We start from the raw sequence: 18,254 nt of genomic DNA, 5'->3' as shown, positions 1-18,254 counted from the left end.
TTACAGAGTCAAACGCCTTTTTGGCATCAAGAGAAACAGCCACCCCTGGGCTGTTCGCCTCTGCCCTAGCCACGTAAGTAAGCAGCCTACGTATATTAATATCAGTACCTCTCCTCGGCATGAATTCAGACTGATACACATAAATAAAAGCTGTAATAACCTTGTTCAGCTGATTTGACTGAACCTTAGTAAGGATTTCGGCATCCAACCAAATGAGAAGTAAAAATTGGTCTGTACGAAGAACACAGGTTAGGGTTCTTTCCGGGTTTGAGGATAAATGCTACCACTGCCTCCAACATAGAAGTAGACAAGGAGCCAGATTCAAATGACTGCATCAGCATAGAATGAAATATAGGGAGTAGTTCCTCAATGTAAGTACTAATGAATTTGGCCAGAAGACCATCTGCGCCAGGGGTTTTTGTCCAGATTGGAGGGTGGATACAGTAATTTGCAGTTTTTCCAGTATGATGGGGCCATCTAGCTTCTCCCTTTAGGTAGGGGTAAGTTGGAGGAGTTTAATAGTCTGCAAACAGACAAATAATTCCTCCTCTAAGTGGACTGCTGTGGAACTGTAACGATCCTGATGTAGGATGCAAACTAGCATTAATCTGCACTGGATCGGTGACCACGTCTCTGGAAGGAGAGAGTATACAAGATATAGACACGGGGATGAATATTATTGCCCAAATAATGCTAAGAGCCGCCCGATCTTTTCCTCCTGTTCAAAATCCTCTGAGACTGTGATTCTGGGATGGACAGAATGTCTCCTTTGAGAGCTGTGGCCTCCAATCTTTCAGCCTGGGTGAAAGCTTCCCACTTTACTTATGTCTGAAGGTGTAGAAACTCTACCCTCAAGGCATACACATGTCATTTGGTTGTACTTCCCAGGTTGCGGGACGTTTCTACACTGCCTTGAGGCATATATGATCATGTTCTGCATAGGTTGCAGCTCACCACCTCCACAGCACATGCTGATGGGCTGTGGCGACTTTCCTGCTTTGGGCTTTCCGATCCAAGGGTTGATACTTCATACTGACGAGACCTTACTGACTATTGGGCCCATACTGCAGGCTCTGCATCCCCAGCAGCGACCTGCGATGCCTTTAAGACTTTCATGCGAGGTAGCTTCCAGACTACCATACAGAAGGTTTGGAGGGACAAGAGGGCTGACCTAGCTAGAGCTGAGTTCAGGGCGACTAATTTGGAGTCCAGTTATACACAGACACAGAACAATCTGTATATTTACCTCTTCAGGCGGCGATTAGGAATGTTCACCGGGACCAATTTAAAGTCACCCATTAATATATTGTCATCTCTGTCCCCTTTAGAGAGATTCACTCTGTGTGTTCGTCCTGGTGACTGTTATTACCAAAAGTGAAAGAAAAATCCAAAATTTTGAGCCATTACCAAAACAGGAACAGACGGAAAATCTTCCAATAGAGTAGCTCTTGTGACAGCTAGGAATTCCCTCACTTTCTGTTGTGTCTGTGGGATGAGAAATCACCCAAATGGGACACAGATGGCAAAGTAAACCTGAGCAAAATGCTCTGAAAAAATTAGCAGAGCACCAAATGATCAGCTCAAAAGGCCATATACCTTTATTCCTGACAATGCGGTTACAATAAGTAGAAATGCAGTGGCCAATGACAATGCCATCGCAAAGCCAATGGGCCCTTTTTCATTTGACTCCAGATTAAGGACTTCTTTCAGCAGATTGTATTATAGTCTATGTAATAATAATAGCTACTAAGCCCAAGCCCTAATAAAGGAGGATTTGCTGACTTCCCAATTGCTTTGGATACTGCTTTTCTACTTAATGTTACTTCAAGAATAAAGGTATATGGACTTTTGAGCTGATCTTTTAGGACTCTATTTTCCTTGTATATCCAGTTTTCTCAAGTAATATGGTTCCCACGTTGTGTTTCTGAGTGGCGGAAGTCAAGTTGATAAGAGCTACTTACCACCTGTATTTGAAGAAAGTCAAGTCCAAGTCCAGCACCTCAATTTTTTTCCCCCTCTAGTTTGAATAAGAAAAAAATTTGACGGGAATTATAAGACACCCTTACTATATACAGAACAAGAATTCAACATGTGAAACCAGAACCCCCCTTTGTGCCATTGAACCAGCATGGAAGCCCAGCAACTAGCATTATTATTAGTCAGCAATAGAAACTTGTTTTGCTGAAGACATGTTTTTTTTTTTTTATGGCACTGATCTCCTGTAATCCTGTCTGTGATCCTTCTGTCACACTGGTGATAAGCAAAACCTTTTATGGATTTTAAACATAGCCCAATGTGTTTCTACATCTATTCCATAACAACTATTTTCTTTCAAGGTGTTGATTGATCATATCACTGGCTTTAATCTTAATTTTCTGTTTTTTCCATCACCTGTATCCTATAACAGAGTATTCAAAAACAAACACTTGTGTGCCCTCTACATATTGATAATACAATGGGCACATCACTAACAATATGAAAATGATATATGCATTTTGATATATTCTTACTTCCTCTTCTGTTTTTGCATTTTCATATTTCTAGGTTACAATGAAAAAATTGTAGCGTTCTTGCGTCAACCTAACATCTTTGAAATTCTCCAGGAACGACAGCATGAGCTCTGCCGAAACCATTCTCTCAGGTACTAATGGCTGTGGAAATCTCCATAAATAAGAAAGCAACAGCAAAAGAAACACAACTGGCTTTAGGCATTTCCTACTCTATCTATCTATCTATCTAGAACTTAAAAAAATAGTTTTGGCTTTAAATATAATTTAGTTTTGTATGCTCTGGCTATATTTTAGATAAAGCTTGTATTAATATTCATTGTGTCATATTGACCTAAAGATTTCACTCTTAAACAGGGAAAAGATACAGTTTATTCGGGCAGAAGGACCCTCAGGACTTGTTCGCCTCTCTGGTGATGCAGATCTTGTTATTCTATTAAGGTAAGAAGTCATGCTGGTTTCAGGAGATTGAATGTAGCAACTGAATGTTCAGTATAGCAAATATGCAACAGTAATTCTTGAAGTAGAACTACAGACAAAACTTTTTTTGGTCATTGTTTTTTTTTTTTTTTTGCAGTTGGTATCCCATTGGGAAGATTTCCCTTCACTTCCTGTCCAAAACAGGAATTAGGAGAAAACTTTCCAACGTGAGGGAATCCCTAGTTGGCACCAAAGTTGAAGCAAATAAATAGCGTTTAATAGCTACAAAATATGTATTTACTTTGCTTCCTCTCATGACTACTTTATTCTAAAAGTTGTACAACAATTGTGTTAAAGGCATTGTATACATGTAAATGTTTTTGTTGTTTTACCTAGGTATTAGTGTAGTTATATTCCCTGTGTTCTTTGTTTGCCTTACCTTGTAATGGTGACCTCACATGTTGTGGCTGCGGTTTGTAGGGTCATGGCTGATCGATCCTCTATGTCCATGGTTTATCACAACTAGCTCAACCCTAATGGACAAAGGGGCAAGAAAAAATTCCTGTTCCGGTTCACGGTGTCCATTGCATGCAATGCCATCCATTCTGTGTGGGGGTGCTAATGTAATGAAAAAAACAATAAAAACCTTCCGTCTGCATGGTGAGCTGCTTTTGGCTGTGTCGGATCAAATTAGCTCTCACGGATTTTGGGATATGTAGTTTCTTCTAAGAAAGTGTTCGTTCTCAATCTACATACAGAAGTCACGCATTACCCTGTGCAGTGTCATACCCCATCCCTCATGTTTAGAGAGCTTACAATCTAAAAAGGAAGGGTCAGTTGATACAAAAGGTAATAGCTGGGGGGGGATGAGCTGATGGAGGAAGTAAAACAGTGTTAGTTAGAAGCAGGATAAGCTTCTATTGAGAGAAGGGTTTTCAGGGATCGCCTAAAGATGGATAGATTAGGGGACAGTCGGACAGATTGGGTTAGCGAGTTCCAAAGGATGGGAGAAGCTCTGGAGAAATCCTGGAGGCAAGCATTGGAGGAGGTGACAAGGGAGCTAGAGAGCAGGAGGTCTTGGGAGGACCGAAGAGAGTGGCTTGGTTGGTATTTTGGGACTAGGTTAGTGATGTAGCTGGGGACAGAGTTATGGATGGCTTTGTAAATTATTGTTAGTACTTTGAATTTTATTCGTTGGGTGAGTGGAAGCCAGTGGAGGGATTGGCAGAGAGGGGTGGAGGACACTGAATGGTTGGTAAGGTGGATGAGTCTTTCAGCTGCATTCATTATGAACTGAAGGGGAGATAGTCTATGTAAAGGTAATCCAATGAGGAGGGAGTTGCAGTAGTCGAGGCGAGAGGTAACCAGGGAGTGAATTAGAAGCTTGGTGGTGTCATTAGTTAAAAAGGGGCATATTCTGGAAATGTTGTGGAGGCTAAGGCGGCATGATTTGGACAGGGATTGTATGTGGGCCTGAAAGGACAGTTCAGAGTCTAAGGTTACCCCTAGCACCCTGGCATGTGGGGACGGACTGATAGATGTGCCATTGATCTTGACAGAGAAGTCAGGGGATGGGGCACGTTCAGGAGGAAATGTTATGAGCTCAGTTTTAGATAGATTCAGTTTGAGGAAGTGGTTTGACATCCAGGCTGATATGTCTGTTAGTAAATCAGTGATGCATGAGGAGATTGATGGGGTGAGCTGAGAGGGAACCAGTTTTAGCCCTGGTTCACATTGGAGCGATTTGGCATGCGATTTGACAATTTCGGGCAATGGCACCGTCCAAATCAGTGCAACGCCGCATTTCCGGCACCGCACCAATTCCCAAAATTAGTTTTCTTTTGGCGACTTTGTGGTGCGATTGCCATTGATATCATGCGGGAATGAAATCGTGCGAGTTCAGCTAAATTTGCACGATTTCAATCCCGCTGTCAGTGTAAACCTGGGCTAATAGTTTTATTACTGAAGCTGTCTTCCATGTCTCAGCCTTAAAGTGTGTCCATGAATACCACATTCTGGTTCTTACTACCTGCAAACCCTGGCAGACAATATGCATAGGTCCTATACTCTGACTATTCTTTAATCCAGAATAACTCTAAGATCTTGTTCACACAGGCTTCAGCCCGTGTTAAAAGCAAATACAGTGGGGACGGAAAGTATTCAGACCCCCTTAAATTTTTCACTCTTTGTTATATTGCAGCCATTTGCTAAAATCATTTAAGTAAATTTTTTTTCCCTCATTAATGTACACACAGCACCCCATATTGACAGAAAAACACAGAATTGTTGACATTTTTGCAGATTTATTAAAAAAGAAAAACTGAAATATCACATGGTCCTAAGTATTCAGACCCTTTGCTCAGTATTTAGTAGAAGCACCTTTTTGATCTAATACAGCCATGAGTCTTTTTGGGAAAGATGCAACAAGTTTTTCACACCTGGAGTTGGGGCTCCTCTGCCATTCCTCCTTGCAGATCCTCTCCAGTTCTGTCAGTTTCTGTCTGTTGGTGGACAGCCATTTTTAGGTCTCTCCAGAGATGCTCAATTGGGTTTAAGTCAGGGCTCTGGCTGGGCCATTCAAGAACAGTCACGGAGTTGTTGTGAAGCCACTCCTTCGTTATTTTAGCTGGGTGCTTAGGGTCATTGTCTTGTTGGAAGGTAAACCTTCGGCCCAGTCTTCGGTCCTGAGCACTCTGGAGAAGGTTTTCGTCCAGGATATCCCTGTACTTGGCCGCATTCATCTTTCCCTCAATTGCAACCAGTCGTCCTGTCCCTGCAGCTGAAAAACACCCCCACAGCATGATGCTGCCACCACCATGCTTCACTGTTGGGACTGTATTGGACAGGTGATGAGCAGTGCCTGGTTTTCTCCACACATACCGCTTAGAATTAAGGCCAAAAAGTTCTATCTTGGTCTCATCAGACCAGAGAATCTTATTTCTCACCATCTTGGAGTCCTTCAGGTGTTTTTTAGCAAACTCCATGAGGGTTTTCATGCGTCTTGCACTGAGGGGAGGCTTCCGTCGGGCCACTCTGCCATAAAGCCCCGACTGGTGGAGGACTGCAGTGATGGTTGACTTTCTACAACTTTCTCCCGACTGCATCTCTGGAGCTCAGCCACAGTGATCTTTGGGTTCTTCCTTACCTCTCTCACCAAGGCTCTTCTCCCCCGATAGCTCAGTTTGGCCGGACGGCCAGCTCTAGGAAGGGTTCTGGTCGTCCCAAAAGTCTTCCATTTAAGAATTATGGAGGCCACTGTGCTCTTAGGAACCTTAAGTGCAGCAGAAATTTTTTTGTAACCTTGGCCAGATGTGTGCCTTGCCACAATTCTGTCTCTGAGCTCTTCAGGCAGTTCCTTTGACCTCATGATTTTCATTTGCTCTGACATGCACTGTGAGCTGTAAGGTCTTATATAGACAGGTGTGTGGCTTTCCTAATCAAGTCCAATCAGTATAATCAAACACAGCTGGACTCAAATGAAGGTGTAGAAGCATCTCAAGGATGATCAGAAGAAATGGACAGCACCTGAGTTAAATATATGAGTGTCTGAAGCAGCTATGGCAGTTCTTTCATTAGGAATAGAATGTATACCGGCCACTACCAGAACCATAGTCACTCACATATTACTGAGCACCAGACTGGCAATATTGAGACGCTGGAAAGATACTAAACCCCCCTCATTTAAGGAAATAGTAGAGTTGACCAATACCCACGCTACCTATGAGCTTATGTTTGCTGCAGCTCAAGAAAATTACCAAAAGTCAAAAACCAAGTGGCTTAAATGGTCTGAGTGGTACACATATAATCATAAAGATTGAATTTCAATATTCTGATTACTTGCAATATAGGTTTATATCGTACTATACACAGCTGCATATTCTCTATTTGGTTCTTATTTCAGTTTTCATTTTCTTTTCAGTTTTCATTGTTATTTAAGTCACCTTTATTGTGTAAAAACCAGACATGACAACATTACCTAGTGCTGGGAATTCTAGTCCTATCACTAGTTCCGTAAAGTTGTATACCTTTTGTATAAAACATCTGTTACAGAACAACAAGTCGCTAACTATTCCACTATGTCTAACAACTGGTTGATCACTACATGTACAAGTTAAACTTATTGTACTATTATATGCACAAGAGGACTATGTGATGTTGAAGGTGTTTGTAAATCCTCTTTAATGTCTTTTATACCAATAAAGATTTATTGAAATTAAATATATGAGTGTCACAGCAGGGGGTTCTGAATACTTAGGACCATGTGATATTTCAGTTTTTCTTTTTTAATAAATCTGCAAAAATGTCAACAATTCTGTGTTTTTCTGTCACTATGGGGAGCTGTGTGTGCATTAATGAGGAAAAAAATGAACTTAAATGATTTTAGCAAATGGCTGCAATATAACAAAGAGTGAAAAATTTAAGGGGGTCTGAATACTTTCCGTCCCCACTGTATATACTGTGATAACAATATGTATAGGCACTTTAGGGTATGGTACAAATAGGCATCAGGTTGTATAAGCGCAGTATGCACGTCAAGCTTTTACCTTTGTGACAGTCAGCACTTGCATCTGTGTTTAACCTCATACTGGAACCAAATGGTGCTTTAAAGGCTTCAGTAAAGCTGCTTGAAAGGTTTGCAAAAGCTTGCTGTACACACTTATCTTACGCAAGCTAAAGCCTGTGGGTGCAAGGCCTTAAAGCTGAATTCTGGGGAAAGAAAAAAATGATCCCATGCAATGGGGCTGTCGCTGCACCGCAAGAGTTACATGCTCATCTAGGTCTAGGGTGCCATAAAAAGATCCTCCAGTCCCACAGGCCTGCACTGCTAGACTGGTTGCCACAACCTGTTCTCCCCTATGCTCTGGTGGTTGCAGGTCCTCCGACATTATCAAGTACAATACAGAGTCCATAGAGAGCGTGGGTGATCAGGTAAGTAAAACTGTTTCTCCTTGTCCCCTGGACCTAAATGAGCATTCAACCCTTACAGTGCTGGGGGAACTCCACCTCAAGGAAGGAGACTTACTTTCTCTGGAAATAGGCAGCTTATATTTACTTGTACAGTATGTGTTTTAAACAATTACTCTTAAGTTTATGCGTCAGAAAGTGAATATAAAGTTAGGCACAGCGATCTGTCATATCCTTTCCAGGCAGAAATAGATCTAAAATACATCTACATTTGGACAGCATAAAACAATTATCTCTCATGTGTTTCAATAATCCTTTGTTTGCTTGTTTGCAGTCTTTTTGAAGAAGAAATAATGTCATATATTCCACCACATGCCTTACTACATCCCAGCTATTGCCAGTCTCCGCGTGGCTCGCCAGTGTCTTCTCCACAAAACTCCCCTGGTACAGTATCTTCTGCTCTCAGAGATTACCAATGTGAAATGAATGTGACACTCAATGTGTGTTAGTAGTTTGTCTTAAATTGGCCATACGCACACAGCGTGAGTGGATGAACCTTCTCTGTCAGCTTCTGTATTCCGACAGCAGGAACCTGTGGTTGTCAGAATACCTGAACAGAGCCCGCATCTGAAAGGATGCAGGCACTGTTTGGCTTACAGTTTTCCACCTTGTCACCTTGTTCCTTGAACAATCAACTTTTGTCAAGCCAGGTGGTGCTGACAGGGTCACCCACAGTTTGAATTTGTGTGATTCAGCGTGAGTTCGCTGAAATGCAAGCCATGTATGGCAGCTTTACACATTGTGTACATTAACAAATCAGGCCATAGTGATGAAGGGTGGATAGAGGAGAGGAAAAGGGGTCAATGTCAGGAGTAGGTCTTGTTTAATCTACTTCTCTCGACAGAACATGTTGGAAAACTTTCCATCGGTTAACGGCTGGAGCCAATCAACTTCAGCTGTTGATCAGTGTATTCTGACAGTGGAGGGTGCCGCTGTTGGAATACAATGTCCCAGCAGGACGCATTCCTACATCCACCTTGTTTGTGATGATGGAGGAATCTGTTCTGTTGGCTGAAAGAAAAAAAAAACAAATCACGTATGGCCAGCTCTAGTACAGGGATAGAATGCTGCATTCATTGGAAAGTTAGAAAAAAGTGTAACTCTGCTGTTGACTTTGTAATATTGACAGGTGGTCATCTGTGTAAATAAATAAATGCTTTCTTTGACCATTTTTTTTTATGAAGCTTTATTTTCTAATTAATTAGTGTTAAAGTCAAAGGATTTTTTAACTAGTGTTAAAACAAATAATGTTACTGTAATAAAAAGTGAACATTTTATTCTGTTTTTCAACCCATTTGGAATTGCATAAAAAAGATGTTTTAGGGTGAACACATTACTCCAAATGTGTGTGATAGACCACTGCTCCTTGCTACTTCACAGGGAGCTATGTGATTGATATGAATTTCGTTGATTATGTTTAATCACTAGCAATTTTAGTAGAACAACCACCCTACTTGAAATCAGCTGAATAACAGGAGTTCTTTGGGCAATACTGTTCTCTTAGCCAAAAAAAAAAAAGTCACAGCGGACTCATCAGTTTGCCTTCTGCAGTCAGATTGTAGTATATACATATTAACCAAAACTGCAACTAAACTGATCCTAACTAATGGATTCTGATTCTTCCAGGAACTCAGCGTGCCAATGCCAGAGCACCAGCACCTTATAAGAGGGATTTTGAAGCAAAGTTACGGAATTTTTATCGAAAATTGGAAACTAAAGGCTATGGTCAGGGACCTGGGAAATTAAAGTAAAGTTTATATTTTTTTTCTGTATAATATTAATACTTTTTGATTGAGTTTTTTGTCCTGGTTTTAGATGGTTGTAAACCCTTACATATACCCAGTGAAGTGACTGGCCTCAGGTGATACACAGGGATGAAAGAAATCCTCCTGCATAAATTGTACCTGTTTATCTACAGCCTCCTTTCCCCTCCATCCATTCAAAATGCAGAATTTACTCAGGATCCCTCAGGTCTGAAAAGCAAGGGGGCGGAGAACTGTGAGAACTGAAGTTATATCGGTAAGGAAAGCTCATTAGCTGATTGGAGGGAATGGACACACCCCCTCCACACAGCACACAGGAACAGAGCTGTGACTGTCAATCAGCTGGAGCTTCCTCTCCAGTCACCATTTTTCTCTTGGTGTCAGGAAAACTTGTCAAAAGTGACTCATGCAGATGGCAGAGAAACAAAGCAGCAGACAGAAATGACACTTAGTGCTTTGGATTGAGACAAGTACACACTATAGAGGGATATGCTTTGTTCATATTTCATGTCTGAGGTTTACAACCACTTTAAATCTCAAAGGAATTCAGTGGCAAGAGAAATATGGAGGTTGTTATTGCAGATAACCTTGTTGTGACATAAAATTTAATTAAACCCAAGAACAAAAATGTATTTTTGCATTTTACCAGTAGTTAGATGTGGCGGCTGCATTTGTTTTCTTTTTTTAGGCTAAGAACATTTTCAGCAAGTATATAAAATATCTGTTGATGTTGCCATATGAGCTGAACTGAAAGCATAATCCAATGTTATCATATTTGTGTAAACTACTAATCCCGTCATGCCTCATATAATAAAGATGAACAATGGCAGACATGTTTGAAGGCTAACCCGAGTGAAAACTATGGCTGCCTCTAAAGATGCAGTAGATGAGTGAACGTAGCCATCCAAGGACAGGAAGTATTTGCAGGATGGTAAATATAAAGGCAGAAAAAGTCCTAAAAAAAAGAAAATGAATGCAGCCACCTCATCTAAGGACTGGTGAGCTGCAATATATTTGTTTTGTTTTTAGGTTTTTAAACGCTATAAGTACTTTCTAAATCACTCACATAAAAATCATGTAGATAAGACAAGTCATAATTCAGATCTGCACACTTGTTCCAGGTTTGTGCATTAAATATTTGTAGCACTGTAATAGATGAAACCCAGATACATCAGAACACCTATTTTTTTTTTTTAGTCTTATCCTTTCAAGCCCATGCAATTCTCAAGCCCCAATGAAAGGGGAGTGCCTGAGTCCTTAAAACGTAATATGAAATTATTAAAAATCTGCTTGAGCCCAACAATCGTTGGTGTAAGGCTTGGTTCACACTAGAGCACGGAGCAACTCACAGCAGGTGTCCGGTGCTTCTCCATTCACCGTTTCAGGTCTGATTTCAGCCCCAATTTGTGGCTGAATTCGGACCTGGAACAGACCAAAAGACACACAGGATTCCTGTGCAATTCGTTTCCTGTTAATTGTTTAGAAGATTTTCTCATCTTCAGGGCACCCTCTTTTTGGATGCCTTGTTTTGGTGACAGCAACCTTACCAGCGCTAGAAAGCTCTAAAAGCTAAAGTTGCTGTTGACTGTACAAGACTTTATTATCTCAAAGATCCAGCTACGTACACTAACATATCCAGAATAGTTTATTAGAAGTATGTGGGTAGGGACACTCGGTGTAATACACAGAGACACTATTTTCATATGGGATTTTCATTCTAATCTCTAGGCTAAACTTGTGTTTTTAGTTTTGGATAGAGTAGGGAAGGTTTAGACCCTCTGTCAAATTTTTATTGCTGTCTGTGTCCCCATTGTGGAGTTTCACCCCTGTATTTGTACTGGTAGCCATTGTCACTGAGAAAGAAAGTAAGGGAGAACAAAGTTGTTCTTAAAACAAGAGATGAGAGCAAATCTTCCAGTTGGGACCCCAATTCCAGGGACAACTGTCTAAGAGGGAATTTCACCTCACTTTTTCAAATTTCCTTTTGCTTCTTTGGGACATGAAGTCTGATGAAATTTCCCCAATGGCACACGCACACACACAAAAAAAAACTTATGGGGGTTTTAACCCTTTCTTGCTCTAAAAATATAAAAAAATGGCTATACATACACTTTAATGCCTGACACTGCAGAAATAAATAATTGTTTTTAAAAATCGAGATATTGTAATTTAACAGTGGATTCATTAATACCATTATATTTTGTACTGACACAAATGGGAGATCAAGAACTTATAAGGGCGTGTGTTACCTTTCTAAAAATCAGTCTCTTCAATCCAAGGGTAGTATACTAGCTCCAGGACCACAGTATGCGAAAAATGCTCAGCCTCATGGCTCCTTAACTAGTATACATTTTTAACAATGAAGATCTTTACCAAGTTTTTTCACCATTTTATCTCATCCTTTTATTTCAGATTAATTATAAGAAGAGACCATTTACTTGAAGATGCCTTCAACCAAATTATGGGATATTCCAGAAAAGATCTGCAGAGGAACAAGCTGTATGTTACATTTGTTGGCGAAGAAGGGTAAGCATAACACTATGGCTTTTGTAATTTTTTCTTTTTGCATAGTGATCATAAACATTGTGACCTATGTCAGTAAACCACTTCAGCCCTGGAAGGATTTGCCCCCTTAATGACCAGGCCGTTTTTCTTTCTCATACATCACGGGACACAGAGCCTCAGTAATTACTGATGGGTTATATAGGTATCACTAGGTGATTGGACATTGGCACACCCTAACCAGGAAGTTCAACCCGCTATATAATCCCTCCCCTTACAGGGGTACCTCAGTTTTTACGCCAGTGTCTTAGGTGTTGGACGTGTAAAGATGTCCTGTGCTGAGCTCCAAAGGGAATATCCTATATCCTATACTTGGGCAAGCCAGGCGAACCGGATCCATTTCAAAGTGTCCTTTTTAGGCCGAATTGGATGGTACCCAGGCCTCGTGTCCGAAGAAACGAGGTTTTACCTGTAACGCTTCCTCTTTTTAGAGAGCTGGACCCCGCATTTCAGAAAATGTTTTTTCTAGCCTTATTGCTGGCCGGGTGCTTTACAGGCCCAGAACTGTGGATCCCCCTATCCGTAGGGTGCCCCAGTCTCTGAAGGTTTTTTCCAAACGGAGCCCACCGTGAGAGGTGAAGATTGGGTCTGTATACAGAACCCTGCGGTTGGATAAGGTAAGGGAGATTCCACAGAATTTTTTAGTTCTAGTGGGTTTCTCCTTTGAAGTAAATGCATGCTATGCCTATTGTCACCACCAGGGGCTGCCAAGAGCACATACCTTCTCATGCTGATGTCTGTCTCAGTGTTTCACAGCTCCTCCAGCCGAGCTCCAGGTAGGATGGGATGGGGGTTCTCCTCCGGGTGATTCCCCCCAAGAATAGGGGGGGCCACAGGTGGTCTGTGAGGCGGTAGTATACCGCACTGTCACCGCCGCCGTCATTGCCACGTGCAGGCCCCATCACTGCTGGCCTCTCTCCTTCCCCCTCCACCCCCGGCCTTTTCCTCCATGCTTGTCAGAACAGGAGGGGTGGCTCGCGCGGGAAGCGCACTTTTTTTGAAAAAACGAGGGGGGGTGGTAGAGTGGGGGGGGCGGAGCGTCAGCGCGGCCTCAGCGTGCTCAGACGCCCACACTGCCGGCTGCATGGCTATAAGAGGCACACATTACAGGTGCACACAGCCTTTGGAGGGACACAGCTGACAGGTCGCATGTAAGGTGGAACACAGGCATTCCCCTAGGCAGCATTTACTAAGGAAACACTAGGACTGGCCATTGGTAGCAAGGCTGTGGCTAAGACTACATCACTCAGCAGTCAGTGTTCATTTTTGTGATACCTCCACCTTGTTGCTTTGCACTATGGGTAGAAGAGGTTCAAATACCTCAAGAACCAGAGGCTCTAGGGGATCTCCTTCGGGTTCTGAGGGCCCCCTGTCTGCAGCATCTTCCCCCCCTGAGGGGCCAGGGATGGCTAGCCAGGGAGAGCCATTGGGGTCAGGGGCTACACCTGCTTCTGGCACTTCAGCCCCTGTATATATTACGCAGGAGGTTTTTTCCTCAACCATTAATGGGTTAGAGGAAAGATTAATGGCCGTGATCACATCTTCACTCAGTGGAAGAAAACGCACTAGGCCTTCCTCTGCTAGACAGGACCCTCAGGCTGAAGAGCTTTGGGATAGGGGAGAAGAATCCCTTTCAGAGGATCGGGATGGGACGGATGATTCCTCTTCAGAGGAATCAGGTGGAGAAGGGCCCTCTGCAGCTTCTCAGGATGAGAAAGTCTTAGTGCAGATCCTTGCTGGATTGGTCCGCTCCACATTTAAGTTGCCCGTATCTGAATCAGTTAAAGAACCCTCTTCTTCGTTGGGGTCACTGAAGCCTCCTCAAACAGCACATGCTTTTCCTGTTCATAATTTACTTGAAAAGCTCCTTTATTCTGAGTGGGATCACCCAGATAAACGTTTTTTTCCACCGAAAAAGTTTTCAACACTTTATCCTATGGAAGAAAAGTTTATTAAGATTTGGGGAATACCGGCCATTGATGCCGCCATTTCCTCCGTAAATAAGAGTCTGACTTGTCCTGTAGACAATGCTCAGATGCTCAGGGATCCTGTGGATAAAAAGATGGAATCCCTGTTGAAAGATGTTTTCCCCTTAGCAGGCTCAGTGGCTCAACCGGCAATAGCAGCGATTGGAGTCTGTCAATACTTAAGAGACCATGTTAAGCAGGTCATCAAAGTTTTACCTGAACAGCAGGCCCAGGGGTTGGCTAACCTTCCAGCGGCCTTATGTTTTGCTGTTGACGCCATCAGAGATTCTATCATGCAGACCTCTCGTCTTTCACTTGGGTTGGTGCATATTCGTAGAATCTTATGGTTAAAACATTGGTCAGCTGAAGCACCATGTAAGAAGCTCCTGGCTGGGTTCCCATTTCATGGTGCAAGGCTGTTTGGAGAAGACTTGGATAACTATATCCAAAGGATCTCTAGTGGGAAAAGAACTCTTTTACCTGTTAAGAGAAAGAGTAAGCGCCCCTCTTTCAAACGGACTCTGTCCCCAGTGCCAGCGGCATCAGCCTCCAGGCAGTCGCGACGACCTCCTCTGTCTGGGTCAAGAAACAAGAGTCAACCCCAGGGACAAAAGAAGTCCTGGAGGAAGAAGTCTACTAGACAAGACACTAAGGCCTCTTTATGAAGGGGCGCTCCCGCTCGCTCGAGTGGGGGGAAGACTGCTACAGTTCTCAAAGCTCTGGCAGGAGGACTTTCAGGACAGATGGGTAATCTCCACGGTAATATTAGGTTACAAACTGGAGTTCCAAGAATTTCCCTCTCCTCGTTTCCTCAGATCAAATGTCCCCAGGCATCCAGAGAAAAAGCAGTCGCTCCTTCTAGCGTTAGAACGGCTTTTATCGCAAGAGGTCATTATGGTGGTTCCCACGAAGGATCAAGGATTGGGCTTCTATTCCAACCTTTTTACGGTCCAAAAGCCAAATGGGGATGTCAGACCCATTCTGGATCTAAGGGATCTGAATCGATTCCTAAGGATTCGGTCCTTCCGCATGAAATCAATTCGGACAGTAGTCTCCATCCTGCGGGGAGGAGAATTTCTGGCATCGATAGACATCAGAGATGCATATCTGCATGTGCCCATTTTTCCTGCTCATCAGAAGTTCCTGCGCTTCGAGATAGGAGGGCTCCATTTCCAGTTTGTGGCTCTGCCTTTCGGGATAGCCACTGCACCTCGAGTGTTTACAAAAATCTTGGCTCCTCCTCTGGCCAGATTAAGGGCCCAAGGTATAACTGTCATAGCATACCTAGACGACCTGCTCTTGATAGACCGGTCGGTAGCCTCTTTGAACGAGAGCTTGAGGACCACAGTCAAGTATCTGGAACACCTAGGTTGGATTCTCAACCTAGAAAAATCTTTCCTAAAACCAGTAAGAAGACTGGAATATTTGGGTCTGATTATAGATACAAGCCAGGAGAAAGTATTTCTACCTCAGGCAAAGATCACTTCTTTAAGGGAGCTGATTCTGGTAGTCAGGACCAAGAAGGGTCCTTCTGTCCGCCTTTGTATGAGGCTGCTAGGAAAGATGGTGTCTGTATTTAAAGCAGTTCCCTATGCTCAGTTTCATTCAAGACTACTGCAACACAGTATCCTGTCGACCTGGAACAAGAGGGTTCAGGCATTATACTTTCCAATGCAGCTGTCTCATGCGGTGTGTCAGAGCCTCAATTGGTGGTTAATACCCGAAAACCAAGGTCCAGTGTTCCATCCTGCCTTACAAACGCTAAATTTGACGGTTTGGCTATTGAAACCCACATTCTGAAGAATCGTGGGCTTTCAGGTCACCTTGATCAATGCAAGGAAGCCAGCTTCCAGAGTAATTTATCATAGAGTCTGGAAAGCTTATGTATCCTGGTGTGAATCCAGGGGTTGGCATCCCAGAAAGTATGTAATAGGTAGAATTCTTGACTTTCTACAAATGGGATTAGAGATGAAGCTGTCCTTGAGTACCATCAGGGGCCAGGTCGCATTCTTTGGTCCGAAACTTTATGCAGGGGGTGACGCGCCTTAATCCTCCGTTTAAGGCGCCCCTAAACCCCTGGGACTTGAACTTGGTTCTGTCTGTTTTACAGAAACAGCCCTTTGAACCAATATGTCAGATTCCTTTGGTCTTGTTGACAAGGAAGTTCATTTTTCTGGTAGCCATTTCTTCTGCTAGAAGAGTATCAGAATTAGCAGTTCTTTCCTGTAAAGAGCCTTATTTGATTGTACACAAGGATAGAGTGGTACTGCGCCCTCATCCTAGTTTTTTACCGAAGGTGGTTTCAGATTTTCATCTAAACCAAGACATTGTTCTGCCTTCCTTTTTTCCAGATCCCTGTTCTTCGGAAGAAAGGTCACTACATTCTTTGGATGTTGTAAGAGCAGTCAAAACCTGCTTTTGGAAGCAACTGCTAAAATTTGCAAAACGGATGTTTTGTTCGTGCTGCCAGAAGGTCCCAATAGAGGTCAGGCAGCGTCCAAAGCTACCATTTCTAAATGGATTCGACAATTGATTATTCAGGCTTACTGTTTGAAACAGAAGATTCCTCCGTTTCAGATCAAGGCACATTCCACAAGGGCTATTGGTGCTTCTTGGGCAGTGCATCACCGGGCCTCTATGGCTCAAATCTGCAAGGCCGCAACCTGGTCTTCAGTCCATACATTCACCAGATTTTATCAGGTGGATGTGAGGAGGCATGAGGATATCGCCTTTGGGCGTAGTGTGCTGCAGGCAGCGGCCTCAGGTCTGATTGCGCCCTACTTGGTTGTGGTTCCCCTCCCCTCAGATAGCATTGCTCTGGGACATCCCATCAGTAATTATTGAGGCTCTGTGTCCCGTGATGTATAAGAAAGAAAATAGGATTTTTTGTAACAGCTTACCTGTAAAATCCTTTTCTTTCGATGTACATCACGGGACACAGAGATCCCGCCCCTCTTCTAATACACTTATATTGCTTTGCTACAAAACTGAGGTATCCCTGTAAGGGGAGGGATCATAGGTGTGCGCAGCCTCTTGCATTAGGGTGTGCACCCCAAAGCTCAAATACATATGCATGTGTATATGTACTGATGGTGTCAGTAGGGCAGTGGCCAGTGTCAGTAGTTTTATTTTTATTATTTTTAAAGTATTTTATTTTGTAACATTTTTTTTTGGGATGAAATATCAGTGGTCTAAACAGGGGGGAATATGCAAAACACAAGGTGATTAGGGTGTGCCCAGGCACACCTGGCACACCCTGTGCGCACGCCTATGGGAGGGATTATATAGGGGGCTGAACTTCCTGGTTAGGGTGTGCCAGTGTCCAATCACCTAGTGATACCTATATAACCCATCAGTAATTACTGAGGCTCTGTGTCCCGTGATGTACATCGAAAGAAAAGGATTTTTACAGGTAAGCTGTTACAAAAAATCCTATTTTTGCGTTACGGCACTGCATCGCTTTAACTGACAATTGCACGGTCGTGCGACGCTGTACACAAACAAAATGTTTGTCCTTTTTTACCCACAAATAAAGCTTTCTTTAGGTGGTATTTAATCACCTCTGCGTTTTTTTTATTTTTTGCGCTATAAAAAAAAAAGACCAACAATTTAAAAAAAAAAATAAATAAATAAATATTTTTTTACTATAATACATATTCAAAAAAATATATAAAAAAGCTAATTTATTCATCAGTTTAGGCCGATATTTCTTGTTCTACATATATTTGGTAAAAAAAAATCGCAATAGGCGTATATTGATTGGTTTGCGCAAGAGTTATAGCATCTACAAACTATGGAATAGATTTAGGGACTTTTTTTTTTTATTATTGTTTTTACTGGTAATGGCAGCAATCTGGGATGTTTAGTGGGACTGCAACATTGCGGCGAACAAATCTGACCCCAAATGACACTTTTTGGGGACCAGTGACATTATTACTTTGATCAGTGCTATAAAGATGCACTGATCAATATAAAAATGACACTGGCAGGGAAGGGGTTAACTTTAGGGGGCGATCAAGGGGTTAAGTGTGTTCCCTGGATGTGTTCTAACTGTAGGGGGGATGGGCTAC

At 42.6% G+C, this 18,254-nt stretch overlaps 1 protein-coding gene across 6 annotated transcripts in view; it reads left to right on the top strand.

Moving 5' to 3' along the window:
- HECW2 (HECT, C2 and WW domain containing E3 ubiquitin protein ligase 2) overlaps positions 1 to 18,254 on the top strand; it is a 479,776-nt gene that overhangs the window by 400,774 nt on the left and 60,748 nt on the right. For all 6 annotated transcript variants that reach the window (XM_073633114.1, XM_073633112.1, XM_073633113.1 and 3 more), the window contains 5 exons: positions 2,545 to 2,641; positions 2,865 to 2,948; positions 8,167 to 8,276; positions 9,519 to 9,639; positions 12,068 to 12,181. In XM_073633114.1, the coding sequence (XP_073489215.1) occupies positions 2,545 to 2,641; positions 2,865 to 2,948; positions 8,167 to 8,276; positions 9,519 to 9,639; positions 12,068 to 12,181 (526 nt within the window). The remainder of the gene's footprint in view (positions 1 to 2,544; positions 2,642 to 2,864; positions 2,949 to 8,166; positions 8,277 to 9,518; positions 9,640 to 12,067; positions 12,182 to 18,254) is intronic.

Source organism: Aquarana catesbeiana, linkage group LG06, assembly GCF_042186555.1.
Source record: "Aquarana catesbeiana isolate 2022-GZ linkage group LG06, ASM4218655v1, whole genome shotgun sequence".
In the NCBI taxonomy this organism is placed as follows: Eukaryota; Metazoa; Chordata; class Amphibia; order Anura; family Ranidae; genus Aquarana; species Aquarana catesbeiana.
Note: the sequence above shows the minus strand (reverse complement) of the source record. Positions and strands in the feature narration are given on the sequence as shown.